The sequence below is a fragment of the Hypanus sabinus genome, chromosome 10 (assembly GCF_030144855.1).
Source record: "Hypanus sabinus isolate sHypSab1 chromosome 10, sHypSab1.hap1, whole genome shotgun sequence".
Taxonomy (NCBI): Eukaryota; Metazoa; Chordata; class Chondrichthyes; order Myliobatiformes; family Dasyatidae; genus Hypanus; species Hypanus sabinus.
The window spans coordinates 43,472,104-43,495,095 of record NC_082715.1 but is presented as its reverse complement, the minus strand read 5'-3'; the positions used below and the strand labels follow the sequence as shown (position 1 = coordinate 43,495,095).

Sequence of the window (22,992 nt, the reverse complement as noted above, 5' to 3'; positions counted from 1 at the left end):
TTCAAAGATTTCTCTGGACTAACAGCTCATTCCAAATGTCCACCCCTTGTTGCCATCTACTGCTATCTTCCTCTCTCCAACTCCCAAATTTGATCCTTCGTTTTGCTACCATCTGACTCTATTTGGCCTTTATGGAAAATGTGACATACATATCAACAAAATAACCATTGTTTTCTCCAGACTACCAGAAGAGAACTTCAATTTAAAAGGTCTCAAAGTCACTCTCTATTAACAATAAAACAACCTGTTGGAGAAACACAGCAGACGGGACCTGTGAAGACAGGGTGACATTTGATATATGCAGCATATGGTCTGAGAGTGTAGAAGAGAGATGGTCAGCTGAGAGGGAGGGCAAGGGCAGGAGCTGGCAAGCGATAGGTGGACCTAGGTGAGATGGGAGATGATGGGCAGATGAAGCTAGGTGGGGGAGGAATGGAGTTGGGTGCTAGAGGCTGGTGGATGATAGGTAGAGTGCATGAATAATATAGGAGAACCGATCTGGATCAAAGCTTGTGGAAATTGTCCAAGCAGTTTTCCCTTTTATCATAAACAGGAAAAAAGAAGTCTTTCAAATTAGCTAGCTGACTTGCCATCAATTTCATGACCTTTAATTTTCTTTTAAAATCATACAGATGGAATTTTACCCAACCACCATTACCTCCCTCTCATCAACACTCATTATCGACTTCTCAACAACATTTATTGTCTACCACCTCAACAAAGTGCATAGATTTGCAACATGGCCTTTAAATAATGTACAAATTTTGCGTCCACATCAACATTCCTTTTGTTGTCCTTACTTCCTGTAGAATATACTCAATTTTCCTCAAACAAAAAATACATGGAATTGGCATTTCAATGTTTTGTTTAGCTTCTTTTCTAGTGTTAACATCATGGAAGCTATTCTCCATTGTGCGGTAAATGCTCAAAAAATAATGTTCTATTTTTTCTTTATTTCTTTCAATGAAATCTATGCATCATAATATAATAATGACAACTTGTCTCCTATGGTAGCTAAGAGGAGATGACTTGGAACAAAAATAAAGTCTTTTTGCTAAGCCAACTTTTTAAAGAGAATGATCTTTCCTTGAATGTAAACAATGGAAAGAAGTTGAATAAATAATCTATTATCAGAAGAAACATTTGATTGATCGTAAATTCTCATAACATATCACAGAAAAGCATTTCTTCAGTCTACTACAACTAGGATCACTGTTTTCACTGGATCCAGAATTGGCTTGCTCACAGAAGGCTTGTAGACAGATATCATATTCTGCATGGAGTTTGGTGACCAGTGGCGTGCCTCGGGAATCTGCTCTGAGACCCCTTCTCTTTATGATTTTGATGATGAGGAAGTGGAGGTATGGGTTAGTAAATTTGCTGAAGACACAAAGGTTGGGGGTGTTGTGGATAGTCTGGTGGGCTGTCAGAAGTTATAGCAGGACATTGATAGGGTGTAGAACTGGGCTGAGAAGTGGCAGATGGAGTTCAATGCAGTTAAATGTGAGGTGGTTCATTTTGGTAGGTCAAATATGATGGCTGGATATAGTATCAATGGTAAGACTCTTGGCAGTGTGGAGGATCAGAGAGATCTTGGGGTCTAAGTCCATAGGACACTCAAAGCAGCTGCGCAGGTTGACTCTGTGGTTAAGAAGGAATATGGTGCATTGGCCTTCATCAATCGGGGGATTGAGTTTAAGAGCCAAGAGGTAATGTCACAGCTATATAGGACCCTGGTCAGACCCCAGTTGGAATACTGTGCTCAGTTCTTGTCACCTCACTACAGGAAGGATGTGGAAACTATAAAAACGGTGCAGAGGAGACTTACAAAGATGTTGCCTGGATTGGGGAGCATGCCTTATGAGAATAGGTTGAATGAACTCGGCTTTCCTCCTTGGAGTGACAGAGGATGAGAGGTGACTTGATAGAGGTGTATAAGATGATAAGAGGCATTGATCATGAGGATAGTCAGAAACTTCTTTTCCAATGCTGAAATGGCTAACATGACAGAGCACATTTTTAAGCTGCTCATTAGTAGGTAACAGAGGAGATTTCAAAGTTTCTTATGCAGACGGTGGTGAGTGCATGGAATGGGGTGCCAGCGACCGTGGTGGAGGTGGATACCATAGAGTCTTTTAAGAGACTCCTGGATAGGCACATGAATCTTAGAAAAATAGAGGGTAATGGGTAATTTCTAAAGCAAGTACATGTTCAGCACAGCATTGTGGGCTGAAGAGCCTGTACTGTGCTGTAGGTTTCCTATGATTCTATATTTTAAATAAAAAGCTATATATTGATGGCATAGTAGAATATAAAAGCTATTCTTGCATCAAGATGTTCCCATCATCTTGGTATATTGTTAATAAATGATTGCAGACCCAAGTTATGTCTGGCTACATTAGTCATGTCACAAAACAGAAATATACTGTTATATATTCCTTGTAATCCAAGAGCAGGAAGCACTGCACTATTACAAAGATTATGTTTCTTTGTTTAGTTCTAGAACACTGTTTAGTGGTTATATTTCTAATGGGAGTCTGTGACACTTTATATATCAGAAGATCACGCACAGCCTGTAATTCCTGTCATTCGTGCTAACAACTATAAATTTAAGCTCTAAAAAAATAGAATTCAGCGCTAAGTAATGCAAAACTTATAGCGAACACCAAACGTTAGAGCGGCTAAAAGTTTCAGACTGTACCTGCTGCACCAGTGATATTGTCTTGGGCTCATATTCACAGACTGATTCAGACTGCATATAACCCTTCGAAGATTTCTCGTTTGCTTCTTGATTCACAAAGGAATCTCCGTCAAAAGCCACTCTAAGCTGCTGCTCGCAGAGCTGTGCATCTTTGTCAAGATGACACAGCGTTGCTGCTGCGATCCCTGAAATCAGAGAAACAAACAATTACAAAATATTACATATCATAGCTCTGTCCTACAAATCCTACAATGTGGGCATGAAGAACATTTTTTTTAATGACCTGAAGTTGCCTCTCCTAAACTTTACCAAGAACATGACTTGGCTGCCCTTGCTTAATTATCCAAGAATTATGCTCCCACCTTTACTGCCCTTGCTTTTTACTAGAATATACTTAACTGAACATCTGGTTCCAAGGTTGTCAAGCCAAGGAGTGGTCGTGGGGACAAGCTCCCACTACCAAAAATTGCTCCTCATGGCATGCGCCTCAAATAGCCTCTGACAACCAAGTCCACCTCCTGGCCTTCTCGTGTGGCTTAGCCTCTAAGCCCGGTGGAACTGTTTCTACTGACAGGAGAAGGAGTGAAGGTGGGTCCTGGCACCTTAAAACCGATGCTTTGGGTAGATGGAGCTCATCAGCCTGGGGAGGCAGTCCATCTAAGAGAGGGAAAGCTCTGATTTCAAACCTCCACTGCCTTGCAGCCATACCCACTCATGGGAAAGGCTTCGGGAGTAAACCCTGAGGACAAATCCGGAGCTGGAGTCCCTAAGGCAGTCCGACATTGCCTTCAACCTCGCTCTGGCAACTCCTGCGATGTCAGTGCTACCAAGCTGTTTCAGCCCTTGCCCTTCCCTTGGACAACATTGGTGGCGTGTACAGGGGAGACTTGCTGCTTGGGCAACTGCCAGTCTTCCATACAATCTTGCCCAGGCCTGTGCCCTGGTGTGGACACTCCAGACTGAAGCAAGATTTTCCAGGCACAGATCCATGGTCTTGTGAGACTAACGGATGCCATCCGGTGAACACCCTCTTTGGAAGGCTTTCCACTGTTCCTTAACTGCTCCACTCTGTAGCCGACATTCCCAGTCTACATGGGTTGGTCACCCATGTCCTGTCTTAGGCCCTCAAACTGGTGGGACTAACTCACCAAATGAGTTATCCACAACATGTCAATGCATTTTGTCAGGAGCTTCCTACACAAGGCCTCTGGCCACCTCCCTCATTTCTGATATGACGCAGGACGAACACGACAGGAATCTGAGCTCTCTGATCATGACTTAAAACTTTGATGAAGACCATTGAAAGAGCAAATATGCAACTACACGTGGAGTCAGACTCAACTAGATGTACAACGTCTGTGCAGGGTTTACATGCTATTACTCTCTATATGATGAAACCCAGCCTCATAAATGGCTGTGATCTTCACTCCCCAATGAGCTCAACACCATTAATATATGTTTAGGAAGAGAGAGTAAAACTCTGCACATCCCCACAGTATCTGGTGACCCTCTGATCTCTGTCTCTGAGGCCAACACCAGAACATCCCTCACGAGAGTGAACCCCTACAAGGTGCTCGGCTCCAACGGTATACCTGGCAGGATACTGCAAGCCTATGCCAACCAAATGGCTGAGGTGTTCAGGGACATCTTCAATCTCCCACACTGCTGCAGCAAGAAGATCCCAACTGCTTCAAAAGGACATCAATCATAGCACTGTCCAGGAAAAGCAAGGTGGACTGCCTCAATTGCTTTCACCCAGTAGCACTCACTCCACTATTATGTAGTGCTTTGAAAGGATAGTCATGGTGAAAGAATTAACTTCCACCTGAGCAAGGACCCGAACCTGTACCAATTTGCGTCTCACCACAGCAGGTCTACAATGGATGCAATCTCACAGGCTCTCCAATCAACCTTGGACCACCTGAACAATAGCAATACTTACATCAGGCTGCTGCTTTTTTATAACAACTCAATGTTCAACATCATCATCCCCTCCATACTAATCAACAAACTTCGAAGCTTGGACCCCTGTACCTCCCTCTACAACTGGATCCTTGACTTTCTCTTCGAGAAACCACAGTCATCAGCTGCCCATGTAGCCAATAAGCCAACCAAAGAGAATTGCTATGCCAACCAGCTGGTTTGGGTCTTCAAGAACATCTTCAGTCTCTCACCACTGCGGTCAGAAGATCCTAACTGATTCAACATTATACCAGTGTCCAGGAAGAGCAAGGTGAGTTGCTCCAAGGAATCCTTCCTGCTCTCGCTCTCCTTATCTCTGATCACTTATACCTATTGACAGTTGTGCGGTGGAAAGGCAAGAAACTGTTTATTTCCAATAAAGAGAATATGCTGACCATACAGCTTTGCTTTTGAGACCTAGTAGATCTCATTAAGTCCATTGCTCCAGACAAATGATAGTCTCTACCATCAGGAAAATCAAAGGAAGTTATTGAACAGGAACACTATAATGGCAGAGAATACAAGATAACATATGGATGTGGATGTAACATTGTGGGCTAAAGGAAACGGAGAGTAGTCATATGTTACACTTTATCTGGTTGGCAAGGTGAAACAAGTCTGGGTTACAAAGAGTAGTGCTGGAATCTCAGCATTTTACAACTTAAATTAATTAAACAAAATGAGTTATCAAAGAGGTGGTTTGCTGATGACTCAGAAATGGTTGTTGTTGCCAATTAATGCTCTCTTCGCAAAAGGATATAGCTAGGCAGTGGGTGGACAAAGGAGTAGTAAATGGTAGATAGTGTGGGAAGATGTGAAATTGTCCACCATCACACCAAAAAGAAGCATATGGTCTGCATAATGAGGTAATGCAGAGTTTTGATATGTTGAGTAATTTGGTCCCCTGATGCTTGATCTATAAGGCTGGCCTGGGGATAAAGTGGTTGAAGTAAAACTCCAGCTGAGTCAATCTGAAAATCCCATGGTTCAACATCTGGCTCACCAGCTGATGCTTGCAATAGTCCCATTAAACTTGTTAGAGCACTAGTTCCCAGAGTATAAGAGGGAGCTTAGTGAAATGGTGTCATGACAACAATATTTACCTTAATGTCAGCAAAACAAAAGAGATTACTTCAGGAAGGGAGCAGTGCACATAATCCTGTTCTTACCAATGCTGTTGAGGTCAAAAGGGTTGACAACTTCAAGTCCCTCTGAGTGAACATCACTAATAGCCTGTTCTGGCCCAACCATTTAGGTGTCATAGCCATAAAATATTCACCAGCACCTCTACTTTCTCAGGAAGTTGAGGTGCTGGTGAACTTTGGCATATTCCCACTGACTTTCACAAACTTCTATAAATGTAATATAGAACGACAATATAGATAACACAGAAAGAAAGATAATATATTTTTATTTTTCGACCTCTTTGTCTCAAAGGGAAATGAAAGCAGAATCCTTGAAAAATTCTTAAGGCAGGTATAAATAAATTTTTGATTTAAAAAAGTGGGTGGAAAGTCACTAGGAACAAAAATGCAGAATTGATCTTATAATCAGATTGATCATGATCTTTTTGACTGTTAGAGCAGGTTTGAAGTGCCAAGTGGCCCTTTCTTACTCATTCCTTTACAAGTAACACCTGAAAATTATACACTGTCTTTACTTTGACATATTTTGCTCAATATAAATCCTGAAATTTCCTACACTTCAGTATAAGATGACCTTTAGCAAAATATTTACAGCAGTTCAAGGAGATTCATCATAAAATTCTCAGGGTAAATAAGAGGTTTACCCAGCAGTACTCACAATGAGTAAAAGTAAAGAATTTTTAAATTAATTAAAATGATAATCACATTATAATCATATGACCCAGATCCAGCTATGTTTGATCAGACACTAGAGAAACATTTAAATTCTGGAGGCATTGCAAACTAGAACTGTGAGGCAGATCTCTTGTGGTGTGGATAAACCAGGGTCTTTCAACCTAAATAAGCTTGTTATGTATACATGTAATATTTAAGTAAATTAAATAAGTTACAAATAAAAATACTACAGGTGCTGGCAATCTAAATCAAAATCAGAAAATACTGCATTACTCAGCATGTCAGTCACAATACAATACAGGTCGAAGACCTTTTAACACCTAGTCCTTTAGATACAGATTCAACAATTTCTTCACACAGAATGATGGACAAACACTGACACAAGGTCAGGGCAGTGGAGACATAATCAAAAGCTATTTAAGAAATATATATAATTCACAACAGCATGTATTAGGATTTACTTCAATAGGTAATTTGAGATCTCAACTGAATGGCAGAACAGTCAAGAGGAGCCAAATGGCCTACAGTAGTGTTAGAAAGTTAGTGAACCCTGTAGAATTTTCTCAATTTCTGCATAAATATGACCTAAAATGTGATCGGATTTTCATGTAAGTCCTAAAACTAGATAAACTGAACCCAATTAAATAAATAACACAAAACATTATACTTCTTCATTTAGTTACTGAGAAAAATGATCCAATACTACATGTGTTTGTGGAAAAAGTATGTGAACCTCTGGGGTAATACCTTCTACAAAAGTTATTTGGAGTCAGGTGTTCCAATCAATGAGATCAGATTGGAGGTGTGGGTTGTAGAGGTGCCCTGCCCTATAAAGAGGAAACACAAAGTCAAGTTTCTGTCGGAGCCCACTCTTTTCAAGAAAGATCTGTTTTTGTGCATCATGCCTCGATCAAAACAACTTTCAGAGGACCTTAGAGGAAGAATTGTAGAGCTGCATGAAGCTGGAAAAGACTACAAAGCATTTTAAAGACCTGAGTGTTCATCAGTTCACACTAAGACAAATTGTCTACAAACAGAGGAAACTCAGTACTGTTGCTACTCCCGTTAGGAGTGAATATTCCACAAAGATCACACCAAGAGCACAACGTGGGATGCTGAAGGAGGTGAAAGAGAACCCAAGGGTAACAGCAAAAGACCTGCAGAAATATCTACAACTTACTGAAGTTTCTGTTCATGTATCCACTATCAGAAAATCACTGAACAAGAATGGTGTTCATCGAAGGACATCATAGAAGAAACCCCTGCTCTCCAAAAACAAATATTGCTGCATGTCTCAGGTTTGCAAAGTGACCACCTGGATGGTCTACAATGCTTCTGGGACAATGTTGTTTGGACAGATGAGACAAAGGTTGAATTTTTTCGCAAAAATGCACAATTGCTATGTTTGGAGGAACAAAGGCACTGCACACCAACACCAAAACCTCATCCCAACTATGAGGCATGATGGAAGGAGCATCATGGATTGGGGCTGCTTTGTTGCCTCAGGCCTGGACATTTTGCAAACATTGAGAGAACAATGAATTTAAAATTGTATCAAGACATTGTACAGGAGAATACAAGTTGGATAATGCAACAAGAGAACTGTCCAAAAGACAAGGGTAGGTCCTATTTGTGCAGAAATGGAGAAAATTCTACAGGGTTCACAAACTTTCTAGCACCACCATGTCTGCTTTTGCTTTTCGCATTAAATATCTCCTGATTTTGTGAACAATCTATTGTGCATAACTGCAGGCCATAGCATGAACATTCTGTAAACAATTTTTATTGCCAAGAGGTAATAATGATTGTAATTTTTTTAAAATGCTTTTAAATAACTCTTGCATTTCCACAGCGGATTGCAGTTCTCTTCTCTTACCTTCACTGAGAGCTTTTGCTACTTTAATTGGATCTGATGAGAGGTACAGGTTGGTGTTATATGCTTTTAGATAATTAATAGGACTCGTTCCCCCTGTCAAACAAAACCTTTCAATTGGCAAACCTATGAAAAAGATAAAAATACAACATAATTTTTGATTGTTTAGGTAAAAATGTTAAGATAAATACAGTAAAGCAATATTGTCATATTTCCATATAAAATTGTTTGCATATTAAAATAAACGACTCCAATTATGAATATATGATTACCATAAAATACACTATTAAACTGCAACATCTGAGTGAGCCATGATTCAATTGTACAGTTGATGTCAATTATTTCCTCCACAATAATTGTTGAAATGCTTCCATGAGTGGGAGAGTCTCAAACAAGAGGATATTATTATGTGATAAAGGAAAGGTCATCCAAAACTGAAACCCATGGGAATTTATTTTTCTATAGCATGGTGACTCTTTGGAATTCTCCACCCCAGGGGATTGTGGAGGCTGGATCATTGCAAGTATTTAAAAAGGGGGTAGATAATTACCAAGGCCTGGGAAAGATCAACCTGAACATATTGAATGGCAGATAAAGTTTGAGGCGTCAGCTGATCTGCTTCTGCTATTATTTTTGTGTGTTCTTATTTTCTCTACTGCAGAACTATTTTTCAAAATTATTCTTCTTAACCAGAGCCGAAATCGTCGACGTACATTGACACACATAAGACCAAGTTATCTTCTGTCACAGAACAATATCCACTTCTTAAACTGTAGTTTCTAGTCTGTTTGTTGAGGTTAATCTATACTGTTGCATTCTCTTTCTCCACACCCACCACGTCCACAAATCTGAAATTATCTTGTGACAAATTTTACATTGTTTCCTAAAAATCTAAATGTAATACTGTATATTTAAAGCATTTATCAACTCTTTGTCAAAAAATCACTACTAAATATGTGGTAAATTCACAGTAGTTTTCTTCGTTGAATACATGCAAACTTGAAAGCTTCATTTCTTTAAGCTTGAATAATAAATTTAAAGAGCACATGCACAACCATCATCAGAACATGTTTGATGTTTAATTTTGCACTACAAACTTTTCTAAATGGTAATGTGACAATCTTGAATTAGCTGAATGAAAGTTAACTGCTTTGAGCATGCTTGTGTGAATATTAAGCTATTTTCCTTTCTGTTTCATGGTTCTGTTTCCTTAGTTGCAAGAACAGCAAATCCACTGCTGGACCACGTAGGCTCTAGAAAATTTAACTTTTTTACTATGAAGCCATCTACATCAGTTCCAGAGTCATCCATTGCTGGAATCAATTTGTGCAAACAGCTTTCTAAAGCACTTATGATTACATATGTGGAACTGAGCAGTGACCAAAGGTAGTTGCTGATTCTTTTCTGACCATGTGTTGCTAGGCTGCTCATAACGAGAATTTATTATGGAGAATAGGCACCCTTGAGATCTAGTAGCTTCCATCTCTCAGGAAGACAATCAAAAAGCTTCTTGGATTTTCTGTTATTATGACAATTTCACAGATACATCTCATAGTTGCTGCTTAATAGAATTATGACGAATTAAGTATCATAATGTTGCAATTCCGTAAGAAGAATAAGTCATATGAGCAGAATTAGGCCACTCAGCCCATCAAGTCTGTTCTGCTATTCCATCATGGCTGATATATTATCCCTCTCAATCCCATTCTCCTGGTTTCTCCACGTAGTTTTTGACCCTGATTAATCAAGAACCTATCAACCTCTGCTTTAAATATACCCAATGACTTGGCTTCCACAGTCATCTGTGGCAATGAATTCCACATATTTATACCCTCTGATTTAAGAAATTCCTCGTCATCTCTGTTGTAAATAGACAACTTTCAATTCTGAGGTTACCCTCTGGTCCTGGACTCATCACTGTAGGATACATCCTCTCCACATCCATTCTAACCAGGTTTTTCAAAATTTCATAGACTTCAACGAGATGCCACCACAGTCTAAAATCCAGTGAGTACAGGTCCAGAACCATAAAACGCTCCTCATAGGTTAACCTTTTCATTCCCACAATCACTCCTGTGAAACTCCACTGAACACTCTCCAATGCCAGTAAATCTTTTCTTAGATAAGAGAACTAAAAATGCTCTCAATACTCCGTGAAGTCTGACTAATGCCTTATAAAGCCCTAGCAATACATCTTTGCTGTTATATTCTAGTCCTCAAGTCAAGTCAAGTCAAGTCACTTTTATTATCATTTCGACCATAACTGCTGGTACAGTACATAGTAAAAATGAGACAATGTTTTTCAGGACCATTGTGTTACAAGACACAGCACAAAAACTAAACTGAACTACGTGAAAAAAAAACAACACAGAGAAAGCTACACTAGACTACAGACCTACACAGGACTGCATAAAGTGCACAAAAACAGTGCAGACATTTACAATAACTAATAAACAGGACAGTAGGGTAAGGTGTCAGTCCAGGCTCTGGGTATTGAGAAGTCTGATAGCTTGGGGGAAGAAATTGCTGCATAGTCTGGTTGTGACAGCTCGAATATTTCGGAGCCTTTTCCCCAGACGGCAGGAGGGAGAAGAGATTGTATGAGGGATGCATGGTGTCCTTCATAATGTTGTTTCCTTTGCAGATGCAGCATGTAGTGTAAATGTCCGTGATGGTGGGAAGAGAGACCCCGATGATCTTCTCAGCTGACCTCACTATCTGCTGCAGGGTCTTGCGATCTGAGATGGTACAATTTCCAAACCAGGCAGTTTGCCTCAATACAACCCCTGTAGAATGTGATGAGGATGGGGGTGGGAGATGGACTTTCCTCAGCCTTCGTAAAAAGTAGAGATGCTGCTGGGCTTTCTTTGCTATGGAGCCAGTGTTGAGGGACCAGGTGAGATTCTCCGTCAGGTGAACACCAAGAAATTTGGTGCTCTTTATGATCTCTTTATGAGGAGCCGTTGATGTTCAGCGGGGAGTGGTTGGACTGTGTCCTCCTGAAGTCAACAACCATCTCTTTTGTTTTGTTCACATTAAGAGACAGGTTGTTAGCTCTGCACCAGTCCATTAGCCGCTGTAAGCTGACTTGTCATTCTTGCTGATGAGACCGACCACGGTCGTGTCATCAGTGAACTTGATGATATGGTTCGAGCTGTGTGTTGCAGCACAGTCGTGGGTCAGCAGAGTGAACAGCAGTGGACGGAGCACACAACCGTGGGAAGCCCCCATGCTCAGTGTGATAGTGTTGGAGATGATTGTCCCGATCTGGACTGACTGAGGTCTCCCAGTCAGGAAGTCTAGGTTCCAGTTGCAGGGGGAGGTGTTCAGGCCCAGTAGGCTCAGCTTTCCAATCAGTTTCTGAGGGATGATTGTGTTGAATGCTGAACTGAAGTCTATGAACAGCATCCGAATATGTGTCCTTTTTGTCTAGGTGGGTCAGGGCCAGGTGGAGGGTGGTGGCAATGGCGTCATCTGTTGAGCAGTTGGGACGGTACGCAAACTGCAGGGGATCCAGTGAGGGGGGTAGCTGGGTCTTAATATGCCTCATGACGAGCCTCTCGAAACACTTCATGAAGATGAATGTAAGTGCAAGAGGATGGTAGTCCTTTAGGCAGGACACTGAAGGCTTCTTCGGGACGGGGATATGGTGATGGCCTTAAAGCACGTTGGAATGGTGGCACTGCTCAGGGAGATGTTGAAGATGTCAGTGAGAACATCTGCTAGCTGGTCTGCACATCCTCTGAGCACTCTACCAGGGATGTTGTCTGGTCCAGCAGCCTTCCATGGGTTGACCCTGCACAGGGTTCTTCTCATGTCGGCCACGGAGAAACACTGTACCAGGTCATTTGTAGGAGGGGTGGACTTCCTCGTCACCACATCATCTTCTGCCTCAAACTGGGCATAGTGGTTATTCAGCGCATCTGGGAGGGAGGCATCACCTGTACAGTCAGGTGATATTGTCCTGTAATTGGTAATGTCCTGGATGCCCTTCCACATGCGCCTCGTGTCACCGCTGTCCTGGAGGTGGCTGTGGATTAGCTGGGCATGTGCATGCTTTGCCCCTCTGATGGCTCAGGACAGTTTAGCCCTTGCTGTTGTTAAAGCTGCCTTGTCATCTGCTCTGCAGGCAGAGTCACGGGACCTTAGCAGCGCACGCACCTCTGCGGTCATGGCTTCTGGTTGGCACGTATAGTGATGGTCTTGGATAGAGTAACATCATCAATGCACTTGCTGATGTAGCTGGTCCTGTCAAAATGAATGCTAACATTGCATCTACCTTGCTTACCACTAACTCAACCTGCAAGTTAATCTTGAGGGAATCCTGAACAAAGACTCCTAAGTCCCTTTCCACATCAGATTTTTGAATTTTATCCACTCTTGGAAAATCGTCTGTGCCTTTATTCCTTCTAGCAAAGTGCATGACCATTCACTTCCTTACACTATATTGAATTTTTGCAATTCTTTGCTCATTCTCCCAATCTAAGTCCTTCTGTAGATTCCCTGCTTCTGTTCCAATTTGTGCTCCCATCATGGCCACTGTTTGGAGGCCTATATATGACTCCCATCAGGGTCCTTTCACACTTGCAGTTTCCTAACTCTACACACAAGGATTCAACATCGTCTGATCTGACAGTATGTCATCTTTTTCTTAGGATTTGATTTAATTTTTTATCAACAGAACCACCCTGCTCCCATATGCCCACCTGCCTATCCTTCCTGTGCAATATCTGTCTTTGGATGTTGTGTTTTCAACAATGATCTCAGTGATGCCCACAATATCACACCTGACAATCTCTAACTGCACCACAGTATCATCTACCTTATTTTGTATACTGCGTGCATTCAAAAATACCACCTTCACCCCTGTATTCTTCACCCTTTTAAACTTTGCCCCCATGTTACACTTCCACTCATCCTACTGACTGCAAATCTGCTTTATTATCTGCCTGTCCTTCCTCACAGTCTCACTACATCTACTTGTATACCAACTGCCCCATTCCTCATCTCTATCACTCCGGTTCCCATCCTCCTGTCAAATTAGTTTAAACACTTCCCAACAGCTCCAGCAAACCTGTCTGGTCCCCCTCGGGTTCAAGTGTAACTCATCCCTTTTGTAGATGCCATACATTTCCCAGATCCAGCAATCCAGAAATCTGAAACCCTGTGCCTTGCACCAATTCTACAGCCAGGCATTCATCTACTAAATCATCCTATTCCACTCGGAATAATTTACTTATTATTATTTAATTATTTATGGCTTTATATTGCTATTTTTCTACACTATTCTTGGTTGGTGCGACTGTAACAAAACCCAATTTCCCTCGGGATCAATAAAGTACATCTGTCTGTCTGTCTGTATTTTTACCCTCCCTGACACAGCACAGGCAGCAATCCAGAAATTTCTACACCGGGCGTCCTGCTTTTCAGCTTTCTACCTAACTCCCTATATTCTCTCTTTAGGACCCCCTCCTTTTCCTTTTTCCAATCTATGTTGTTGGTACCAATATGTCCCACAACTTCCAGCTGCATTCTCCCTTTGGAATGCTCTGGGCTCGATATGAGACATCTCTGACCGCAGCACCTAGGAGGCAAAATACCATCCAGGTTGCTTTTCCACGACCACAGAACCGCTCATCTGCTCCTCTATGGAATCCCCTATCGCTACCTCACTCTTCTTCGCCCCCTTCTCTTTGGAGCTACAGAGACAGACACAGTGCCAGAGATTTGGCTCCTGCCCTTTCCCGATAGTTCATCTCCCCAAACAGTATCCAAGTGATATACTTGTTACTGATGGGAATGACCACAGAGGTATTCTGCACTGGCTGTCTATTTCCTTTCTCACTTTTGACAGTCACCCAGGTACCTGCCTCCATCAACTTAGAGTTGACTACCTCCCTGTAGCTCCTATCCATCACCTCCTCACTCTCCCATATGGGCCAAAGGTCATCCAGCTGCAACTCCAGTTCCTTAACACAGTCTCTAGGAATTTGCAGCTTGATGCACTTCGTCCAGATGCAGTCATCAGGGAGACTGGAACTTCTACATATAACGCAAAGAACATGTCACTAATTCTGGACTCACTAAAGGTAGAAGGTGAAACTCCAGCTACTACATCCTTAATCTCCATTTCATTCCCACTGTAACCCATTTATCTATGGGGACGTTTATAAGAAGTTTCAACACAAGCTTGAGTAACAGTAGTGCATCTTCTGTCTGCACACATTTTAGCGTTCTAGACTAAACATCAAATTGAACACCTCAGCTATTTAATTTTCTCTGCAAATATCAGAACTGGCTATCACTGTTGCAAGTTACCTGTCTGTAAAATTAGCTATGTTTTTCTGTAAATTCTGGAGCTAATGAACCTATCCATCAGAGTTACAATTCAAAGTTTTTATATATTTTCCTTCCTCTCCCTGTCTCCATCTCTCTCACCCTCTCTGATTTCCCCTCTTAACCAGGTAACCAAATGGATTTACCAAAGGCTTGTCATCTCAACAACCATGAAGACAGAAGGTGGCCTGGAGATGCTGGAAATTCAAGGCAACACACAAAAATTGCTGGAGGAACTCAGCAGATCAGGTAGCATTTTTGAAGGGTAATGGACAGGACAGTAAAACTCCATAACATTTCAGTTCAGGTTCTTTATGGCAAGACAAATTCATGCCATGCAGATGATAGATCAGGGCCATCTCAAGTCAATTGAATAGAATCCACCTCCTTCGATGAATTATTATAGCATTCTCAAATGCAACAATAGTATTATCCTCCAGAAGACTGTTAACCACAAGCTTACTTGGGCCATAAATATTCTGTCCATGTGGTCAAAAATAATGGCCCACCCGAGTCCCTAAAGCCTCTTCACCATCTATAAGGACAAAATCAAGAGTGCAACAGAAATCTATCCACTGGCAGAGTGGGTGTTAATCTATACTGAACACACATAAAGCTGAACATTATCCCAGACAAAGCATCAAGCTTGATTCACATTCCATTCTCCACCTTCAACGTTTAATCCTCCCCTCACCACTAAAACACTGAGTGCTATCAACTACAGCAAAAATAAACCTTCAGCAGGCCCTCTCAAGAAAACAATTTTCATTATTTTAAATGGAAAAGGAGCAGAGGTTCAAGTGATTTTCACCGATGCCTCTTTCCAAACCATTACCCTCCTGATTTAAAGACATGACTATAATTGCATCCCAAAGTCCAGGAACTTTTCGATAAATATTACTGCGGGACTATTTTCAACACAGGAACTACAGAGGTTTGAGAAAGAAAGCCCACCATGTATTCAAGGGGCAATAAATGTGAGTCTTGCCAGCAAAGTTCATTTCCTTGAATGAATTTAAATGATACTAAATATGTAAACAAATGTGTGCTATGCTCTTCAGTTCTAATCAAAGGATCCATGAATGGCTTAGAAAGGTTTCCAAACTAAATTTAGCAGCCAGTGTGCCTCACGTCCTTTGAAAGGTAAAGAAAAAAGGCACGTAGTTGGTGCAGCAGTCAAACGGCATGGATGGGAATTGGCTAAGAAAAAGCTCTATTGGTTAGAGTTGTGGAAGGATTATTGATTTTGTTCTTCTTGCTTAATGCAATCACGGAAGGTAAATATCTGCTGAGCTTATGAAAAGCATCTGAAAATTTTACCTAATGGAAGTCAATTCTGATAATGGTGATCTCCCTAAGTGTGTCGCAATGAAGTTCTAAACTCATGTACATGCTATCAAATGGGCCAAACTAAAATGACGTCATTCCCATTTTCACTCAACTTCTGCAATCTAATAGGGAGCTGTTACCGTGATCTCCGATTTGAAGTATCCTGTCTACTTTATGCTAGAGATAATGTTTGATTGCAATTTTCCAAAAGAATTTCCATCAGCAGGTGGGCAGTGAATATATTGCTATGTGATATACCAACATATGAAATTGATTTCTAAATTAAAAGTAATCAACACAATCAGTATCATATCATCTTTTTTTTGAAAAGAGAAATGTAGAATGAAGTCAAAAGGCTGCTGAATTGCAATGATGAAGAAACACTCTCTTATATTTGGCCCAATCTAAATAAGCAAAAGGCAATTTAATCTTAGTTTATATAAAAAATGTAAAAACAAGTCAGTGAAAGAGCATTGTCAAGCAGTACTGTATTCTGAAATAGATTAAAGCATGCAACACCAACTAACCATACTAGCTGGGTCACTAGCCCACTCCTTTTATCAATACTGATCATCAGCATTTAGAACCTCATCTACAATGTACCTTTTGGCATTACAAAGTATTACTTCTGCTGTCACTATTAGACTTTACTTGTTCTCTTATTATCTCTGAATGCCTTCAGATTTACCTTAATCCCATCTGTTAGTGACTTTCATGAGCCTCCCTTGCCTTCCTAATTGCTTTTTAATCATGTCCCAACAGTTGTTATGCTCTTGAAGGGCCTGCTTACCTCCTTAGATCTCTTCATTTATCACATACATTCTTTTATCTTATTATTCATCTCTTAGTATCTCTAAATCTGCAGAATTCACTGTGCTTCTTACTCTTGGTTTTCACTGTTACAGCAACTTGTTGGCCCTAAACTCTTTCCATTTTGCCTTTGACTGCTTCCTTCTTTGCTGATGTAAACTTATCTACAAATCAATACTCCCAGTTTACTTTTACTAAGTTCTGTCATATTTTAATGAAATTAGCCTTCCCCCAATTTGAAAACTTTATTACTGGCCCACCTTTATCTTTTTCCATAACCACTTTGAAAATTGAAGTTACGGTTATCCTCTCCAAAATGTTTCCCGACTAATATGTCATTCACATTCCCAGTGACACGTTCCAATAATGCTCCTTCCCTCATTATCTATCTACATATTGTGTTAAAAGTTTTCCTGTACACATTTCAAAAACTCCACCCTCTCTGAGCTTTACATGCTAAGGAACTCCCACCTAGTATTGAGGAAATTGAAATCTTGTTGTACTATAATGCTATTCTGTTACATCTCACTGCAATTTGCTTTTTTTTTAACTGCCCGCTACACCACTGGCATTTAGGGCAACCATGATGATGTTCAGGGCTTCCTTCATGATGTCAGTAGCTTCCTCTCAGATTTCACTACTGTCGGTCCAGCAAGTCCTGGGTGGAGACTCAGGAATACCGTCACACTCAGATGTAGATGGACTCTTCACTGCTGTTTCCATAACAATATTGTTTTAACAGTCATTGTTGCTAGCACTCAGCTGAACTCCTGAATCTAGATGACCAGTGAACCACTCTTAGTTTGTCTTCTACCCTTTGACCTGTTTGGCACTAATGATCCTACCAAGAGTCAAAACCTACTCCAGCTAGCATAGCTCTCTGGAGTCGTTGAGGTATACAAGCCTCCAAACCACGACAAGGTTATGTCCCTCTTGGAGGTGCAATTTGCTTACAACTCTTTTAATATGCCCATGACAGTCTATTATGCCCATGCTCATTCATTACTTACTTGGTGTTGTTTTCACAATTTAAACATCTCACTGCCTTACTCCAACATACTGCACACTAACACACTTAAAACTGTTTGTCTTTGTGAATGTCTGACATTCTTTCTAAAGCAGCCTGCCTCATGACAGTAATAACAAGGTTCGCGAGATGCCTACCAGGGACATCACCAGCCTATCAGCCGGTAAAGAGTAATTATTATATTTATATTGATAATTGGTAGATTTATTGAGATTGCTAGCAATTTGAATGCTCCCAGAATGTTATTTACAAGTTGAGTTTTCTTTCTGTCAGCTGCTTAAGTTAAGAAATAAAACAGCCTTTCCTTCAATCTGATTTTTCTATATAAGTTCTCTCTACAGCTTAACAGCTTGGTATGTTTTAATATAAAAATTCCATATTGACACTACTGTCTTTCTGTACATACCATAATGATTGATGCTGTTTATCAGCCTTACTCCTACTTGGGCATGGTTATTGGTCATTAGGACTATATCAAATATTTCATCAGACCCAGGATAAAGTTCATGTAGGCGTGAATTAACTGCTTCCAGTGCCTAGGCATAATAAAGAATTCTGGTTACACAAATATATATTAAATATGCATATGATATGATGTAATATTTTTGTTTCTACTTAGAAGACAAAATTTTGGATCATATTTTATACTGATGTTTCTAATTGGCAGTTCCAATATCCATAATTTCATCAACTGATCTTGGTCATTAAGTATTTCTTGGTCACTAAATGTCACTGTGGATAATCCAGAGGGTTGTCAGAGGTTCAGCGGGACATCGATAAGATACAGAACTGGTCTGAGAAGTGGCAGATGGAGTTCAACCCAGATAAGTGTGATGTGGTTCATTTTGGTAGGTCAAATTTGAAGACAGAACATAATATTAATGGTGAGACGCTTGGCAGTGCGGAGGATCAGAGAGATCTTGGGGTCCGGGTCCATAGGGCACTCAAAGCTGCTGCACTATTTGACAGTGCTGTTAAGAAGGGATATGGTGTGTTGGCATTCATCAAACATGTGACTGAGTTCAAGAACTGTGAGCTAATGTTACAGCTATACAAGAACTTAGTTAGACCCCACTACACCACTGGCATTTAGGGCAACAATGCTGTTGCTCAATTCTGGTCACCTTACTACAGGAAGGATGTAGATACCGTAGAAAGAGCACAGAGGAGATTTACAAGGACGCTGCTTGGATTGGAGAGCATGTTCTATGAGAATAGGTTGAGTAAACATGGCCTTTACTCCTTCGAGCAACAGGGGATGAAAGGTGACCTGATAGAGGTGTTATAAAATGATGAGAGGCATTGATCATGTGGATAACAAGAAGCTTTTTCTGAGGGCTGAAATGGCTAGCATGAGGGGGGATAGTTTTTAGTGTGCCTTGAAGTACGTAAGAGGCCTGCTCTTAGTCTGGCCTCTACATCTGGACCTCTTCGGCATGGGTGACCCTACCAAGAGCCAAAGCAAAAAGCCCTGACTCCAGCCTATGTAACTCTCCACACAAGCCTCTAAAATATGGCAAGGTTATGGTCCTATTGGATGTCAATTAACTAATCTAATTAGTCCAAGGTACACAATGAGTAAAGTTCCAAAGTTGAGAGAATGGGGAGGAGCAGGAAAGAGCTGTTGATTTTGGTATACATCAGAATCAGGTTTATTATCACCAACATGTGACGTGAACTTTGTTAACTGATCAGTATTTGGACAGTAAACTATTACAGTATTAGTAGTCTAGAAAATATTTTATATTTCAAATGTCTTAAATGATTAATAATTTAGAACTGGTTTTCTAAAATGCTTCATCCATTTAAATCTGTCCATTATGATTTTATTAATAGTGAAACAATGAATACATTAAATAAGCAACAAGACTCATTTTTCCCTAAAAAGAAAGTTCATTATTATTGTTACTAACGTTAATCAATGATCATTTTTGCTCAAAATTACCATAGTACGTGAGGTTTTTTTTAGAAGATTATTGCCAAATTGGGCACATGCTCTCTGAAAGGTTCGCCATCTCTGGCCTATTCTCTCAAGTTTAGAAAGATGGGAGATTATCTCACGAACAGGTAGAAAATCTTTATCATGCTTCAAAGGATAGATGCAGGGATGATGCTTCCCCTGCAAGGGGAGTCTAGAAGTTCTTTACCCAAAAAAGTTTGTGGAGGCTCGGTCACTAAATGCAAGACAAAAATTGACATTTTGGGGTAGTAACAAAATTGAGCAATGCAGGAAAGTGATACTTGAGTAAAAGATTAGTCATGATCTTATTGAAGGAGAGTGCGTGAGCTGGGACTGAACGGTCTGCTTCTGCTTCGACTTTTCATGGTCAAGGCTCCTGTGCATCTGTTCTAGTTTCCTTTTATTTCATTGATCATTTAATTCTTCTTCCTTTTCTATCCAGTGTGCCTCTTCCTCTTAACAATATTTGTACAGTTTTATTTTTGTCTTTATACCTGACCTTTAAGAGTGAAAATGGGAAAAGTAGAAGAACAGACCAACAAAATAGAGTTACTATACTTGGACTGGGGAGATCATTTAATCAATGCAATTGAGGTGGTATTTTACAAATTACAACCTTTCCCTAAGTTACAAAAACCAACATACAAACAGGTGTTTGAGACTAAACTGCCTTCTCTCCCTGCACTACCCCTCATTAAAAGCAGAGCTTTGTGGCCATTCAGTGTCGTTCCAGCGTCCTGTTCAGTGGCAGGAGCAGCGCAGAGAGATGTAAATAAAAGCACAGAGGGGACATGCGGAGTGGTCATTTTTGAGAGTGGGCCAGTGGTGAGACTGGGAGTGTCAAGCTTTGGCTTGGGACAGGCGTTGGCTCTGGTTAAGTTGTCCAGGTAAGCTTCTCTTTTTCCTTACTGTGTCATAAGTACTTAGTGTAGCTTAAATGACCATTGTGTGTTCTTCATGCCAGGATGTTGGAATCCAGGGTTTCCCGGGGAACAACATCTGTATGAAGTCCATCCGGCTACAGTTCCTTGAAGACCACTTTAGGGACCTGGAGCAGCAGCTAGATGACATTCAGCTTGTATGGGAGAGTCAGGAGATCATCATTCCGAGTTACAGGAAAGTAGTCACCCCAAAGTTGCAGAAGGGAGGAATAGGCAATTAGTTCAGAGCACCCTGTGGGCATTCCTCTCAATAATAAAAGTACCGTTTTGGATACTATTGTGGGAGATTACCATGGAGACCAGGATACTGGCACTGAGCATGGGTCTGTGGTGCATAAGAGAAAGAGGGAGAAGAGGGGATTGGTAGCGATTGGGGACTCAGTAGTCAGGGGAACAGAGAAGAGATTCTGTGGACGTGAACAGGACACTGGATGGAATGTTGCCTCCCAGGTACTACGATCAGGGATGTCTTAGATTGCATTCACAGCATTTTGGAGAGGGTGGGGGAGCAGCCAGTTATCTTGGTACGTATTGGTATCAATGACATAGGAAGGAAAAGCAAAGAGGTTCTGAAAAGTGATTTTAAAGAGTTAGGTAGAAAGCTGAGAAGCAGGACCTGCCAAGTAGTAATTTCTGGATTGCTGCCTGTGCTATGCACCAGTAAGGGTAGAGGCTGGATGACATGGCAGATAAATGTGTGGCTGAGAAGATGGTGCAGTGAGAAGGGCTTCAGGTTCTTGGATCATTGGGTTTTCTTCTGAGGGTCCTGTACAAAAAGGACAGGCTGCACCTGAACCCAAGGAGGACTAATATTCTTGCAGCCAGGTTTGCTAGAGCCTTTGGGGAGGATTTAAACTAATTGGGCAGGGGATGGGAACTGGAGTGAAGGGACTCAGGATAGGACTGATGATAAAGAAGCAAAGATAGCATGCATTCAGACTGTCAGGAAGGTCAGGCAGATGATGTGACAAAATTGCAGTTAGCAGAGTGAATATCAGTGCATTAGGGATGCAGGATCAAAAGAGAAGCAAATACAGTATTCAAAGTGTTATATCGCAATGCGTGGAGTACAAGAAACAAGGTAGATGATCTTGTTACACTTTTACAGACTATCTGGTGTGATGTTGTGGCCATCAGTGGATCATGGCTGAAGGATGATTGTAGTTGGGAGCTGAATGTCCAAAGTTACACATTGTTTCCATAGAACACTACAGCACAGAAAACAGGCCATTCAGCCCTTCTAGTATGTGCCAAAACTTTATTCCGCTAGTCCTATTGACCTGCACCCAGTCCATAACCCTCCAGACCTTTCCCATCCATGTATCTATCGAACTTATTCTTAAAACTTAAGAGTGAGCCTGCATTTACTATGTCAGATGGCAGCTCATTCCACACTTACACCACTCTCTGAGTGAAGTTCTCCCTAATGTTCCCCCTAAACCTTTCCCCTTTCACCCTAAAGCCGTGTTGCATTTACTCTGTCTATACCGCTCATAATTTTGTAAACCTCTATCAAATACCCCTCTCATTCTTCTACACTCCAAGGAATAAAGGCCTAACTTGTTCAGTCTTTCCCTGTAATTCACCTCCTGAAGACCTAGCAACATCCTAGTAAACCTTCTCTGCACACTTTCAATCTTACTGATATCCTTCCTATAGATAGGTGACCAGAACTGCACACAATACTCCCAATTTGGCCTCACCAATATCTTATACAACCTCACCATAACATCCCAACTCCTATACTCAATACTTTGATTCATGAATGCCAGGATGCCAAAAGCCTTCCTTTCAGGGAATTATGTATCTGAACTCCCACATCCCTTTGTTCCTCCACACTCCTCAGTGCCCTGCCATTTACTGTGTATGTCTCACCTTGATTTGTCCTTCTAAAATGCAGCACCTCACACTTGTCTGCATTAAATTCCATCTGCAATTTTCTGGCCCATTTTTCCAGTTGGTCCAGATCCCTCGGCAAGCTTTGAAAGCCTTCCTCGCTGTCCACAATGCCTCCAATCTTAATGTCATCAGCAAATTTGCTGATCCAATTTACCACCTTATCATCTAGATCATTGACATAGACAACAAACAACAATGGTACCAGCACAGACCCCTGAGGCACACCACTAGTCACAGGCCTCCAGTCTGAGAAGCAATCATCCACTAACACTCTCTGTCTTCTTCCACACAGCCAATTTCAAATCCAGTTTACAACCTCTCCATGGGTACCTAG

The 22,992-nt window shown here is 41.1% G+C and overlaps 1 protein-coding gene across 1 annotated transcript in view; it reads right to left on the bottom strand.

Annotated features, from left to right (window-relative positions):
* LOC132400280 (cytosolic 5'-nucleotidase 1A-like) overlaps positions 1–22,992 on the bottom strand; it is a 78,900-nt gene that overhangs the window by 49,839 nt on the left and 6,069 nt on the right. The window contains exons 3-5 of the mRNA XM_059981252.1: positions 18,265–18,394; positions 8,360–8,482; positions 2,702–2,886 (exon numbers count right to left, since the gene is read on the bottom strand). Of these exons, the coding sequence (XP_059837235.1) occupies positions 2,702–2,886; positions 8,360–8,482; positions 18,265–18,394 (438 nt within the window). The remainder of the gene's footprint in view (positions 1–2,701; positions 2,887–8,359; positions 8,483–18,264; positions 18,395–22,992) is intronic.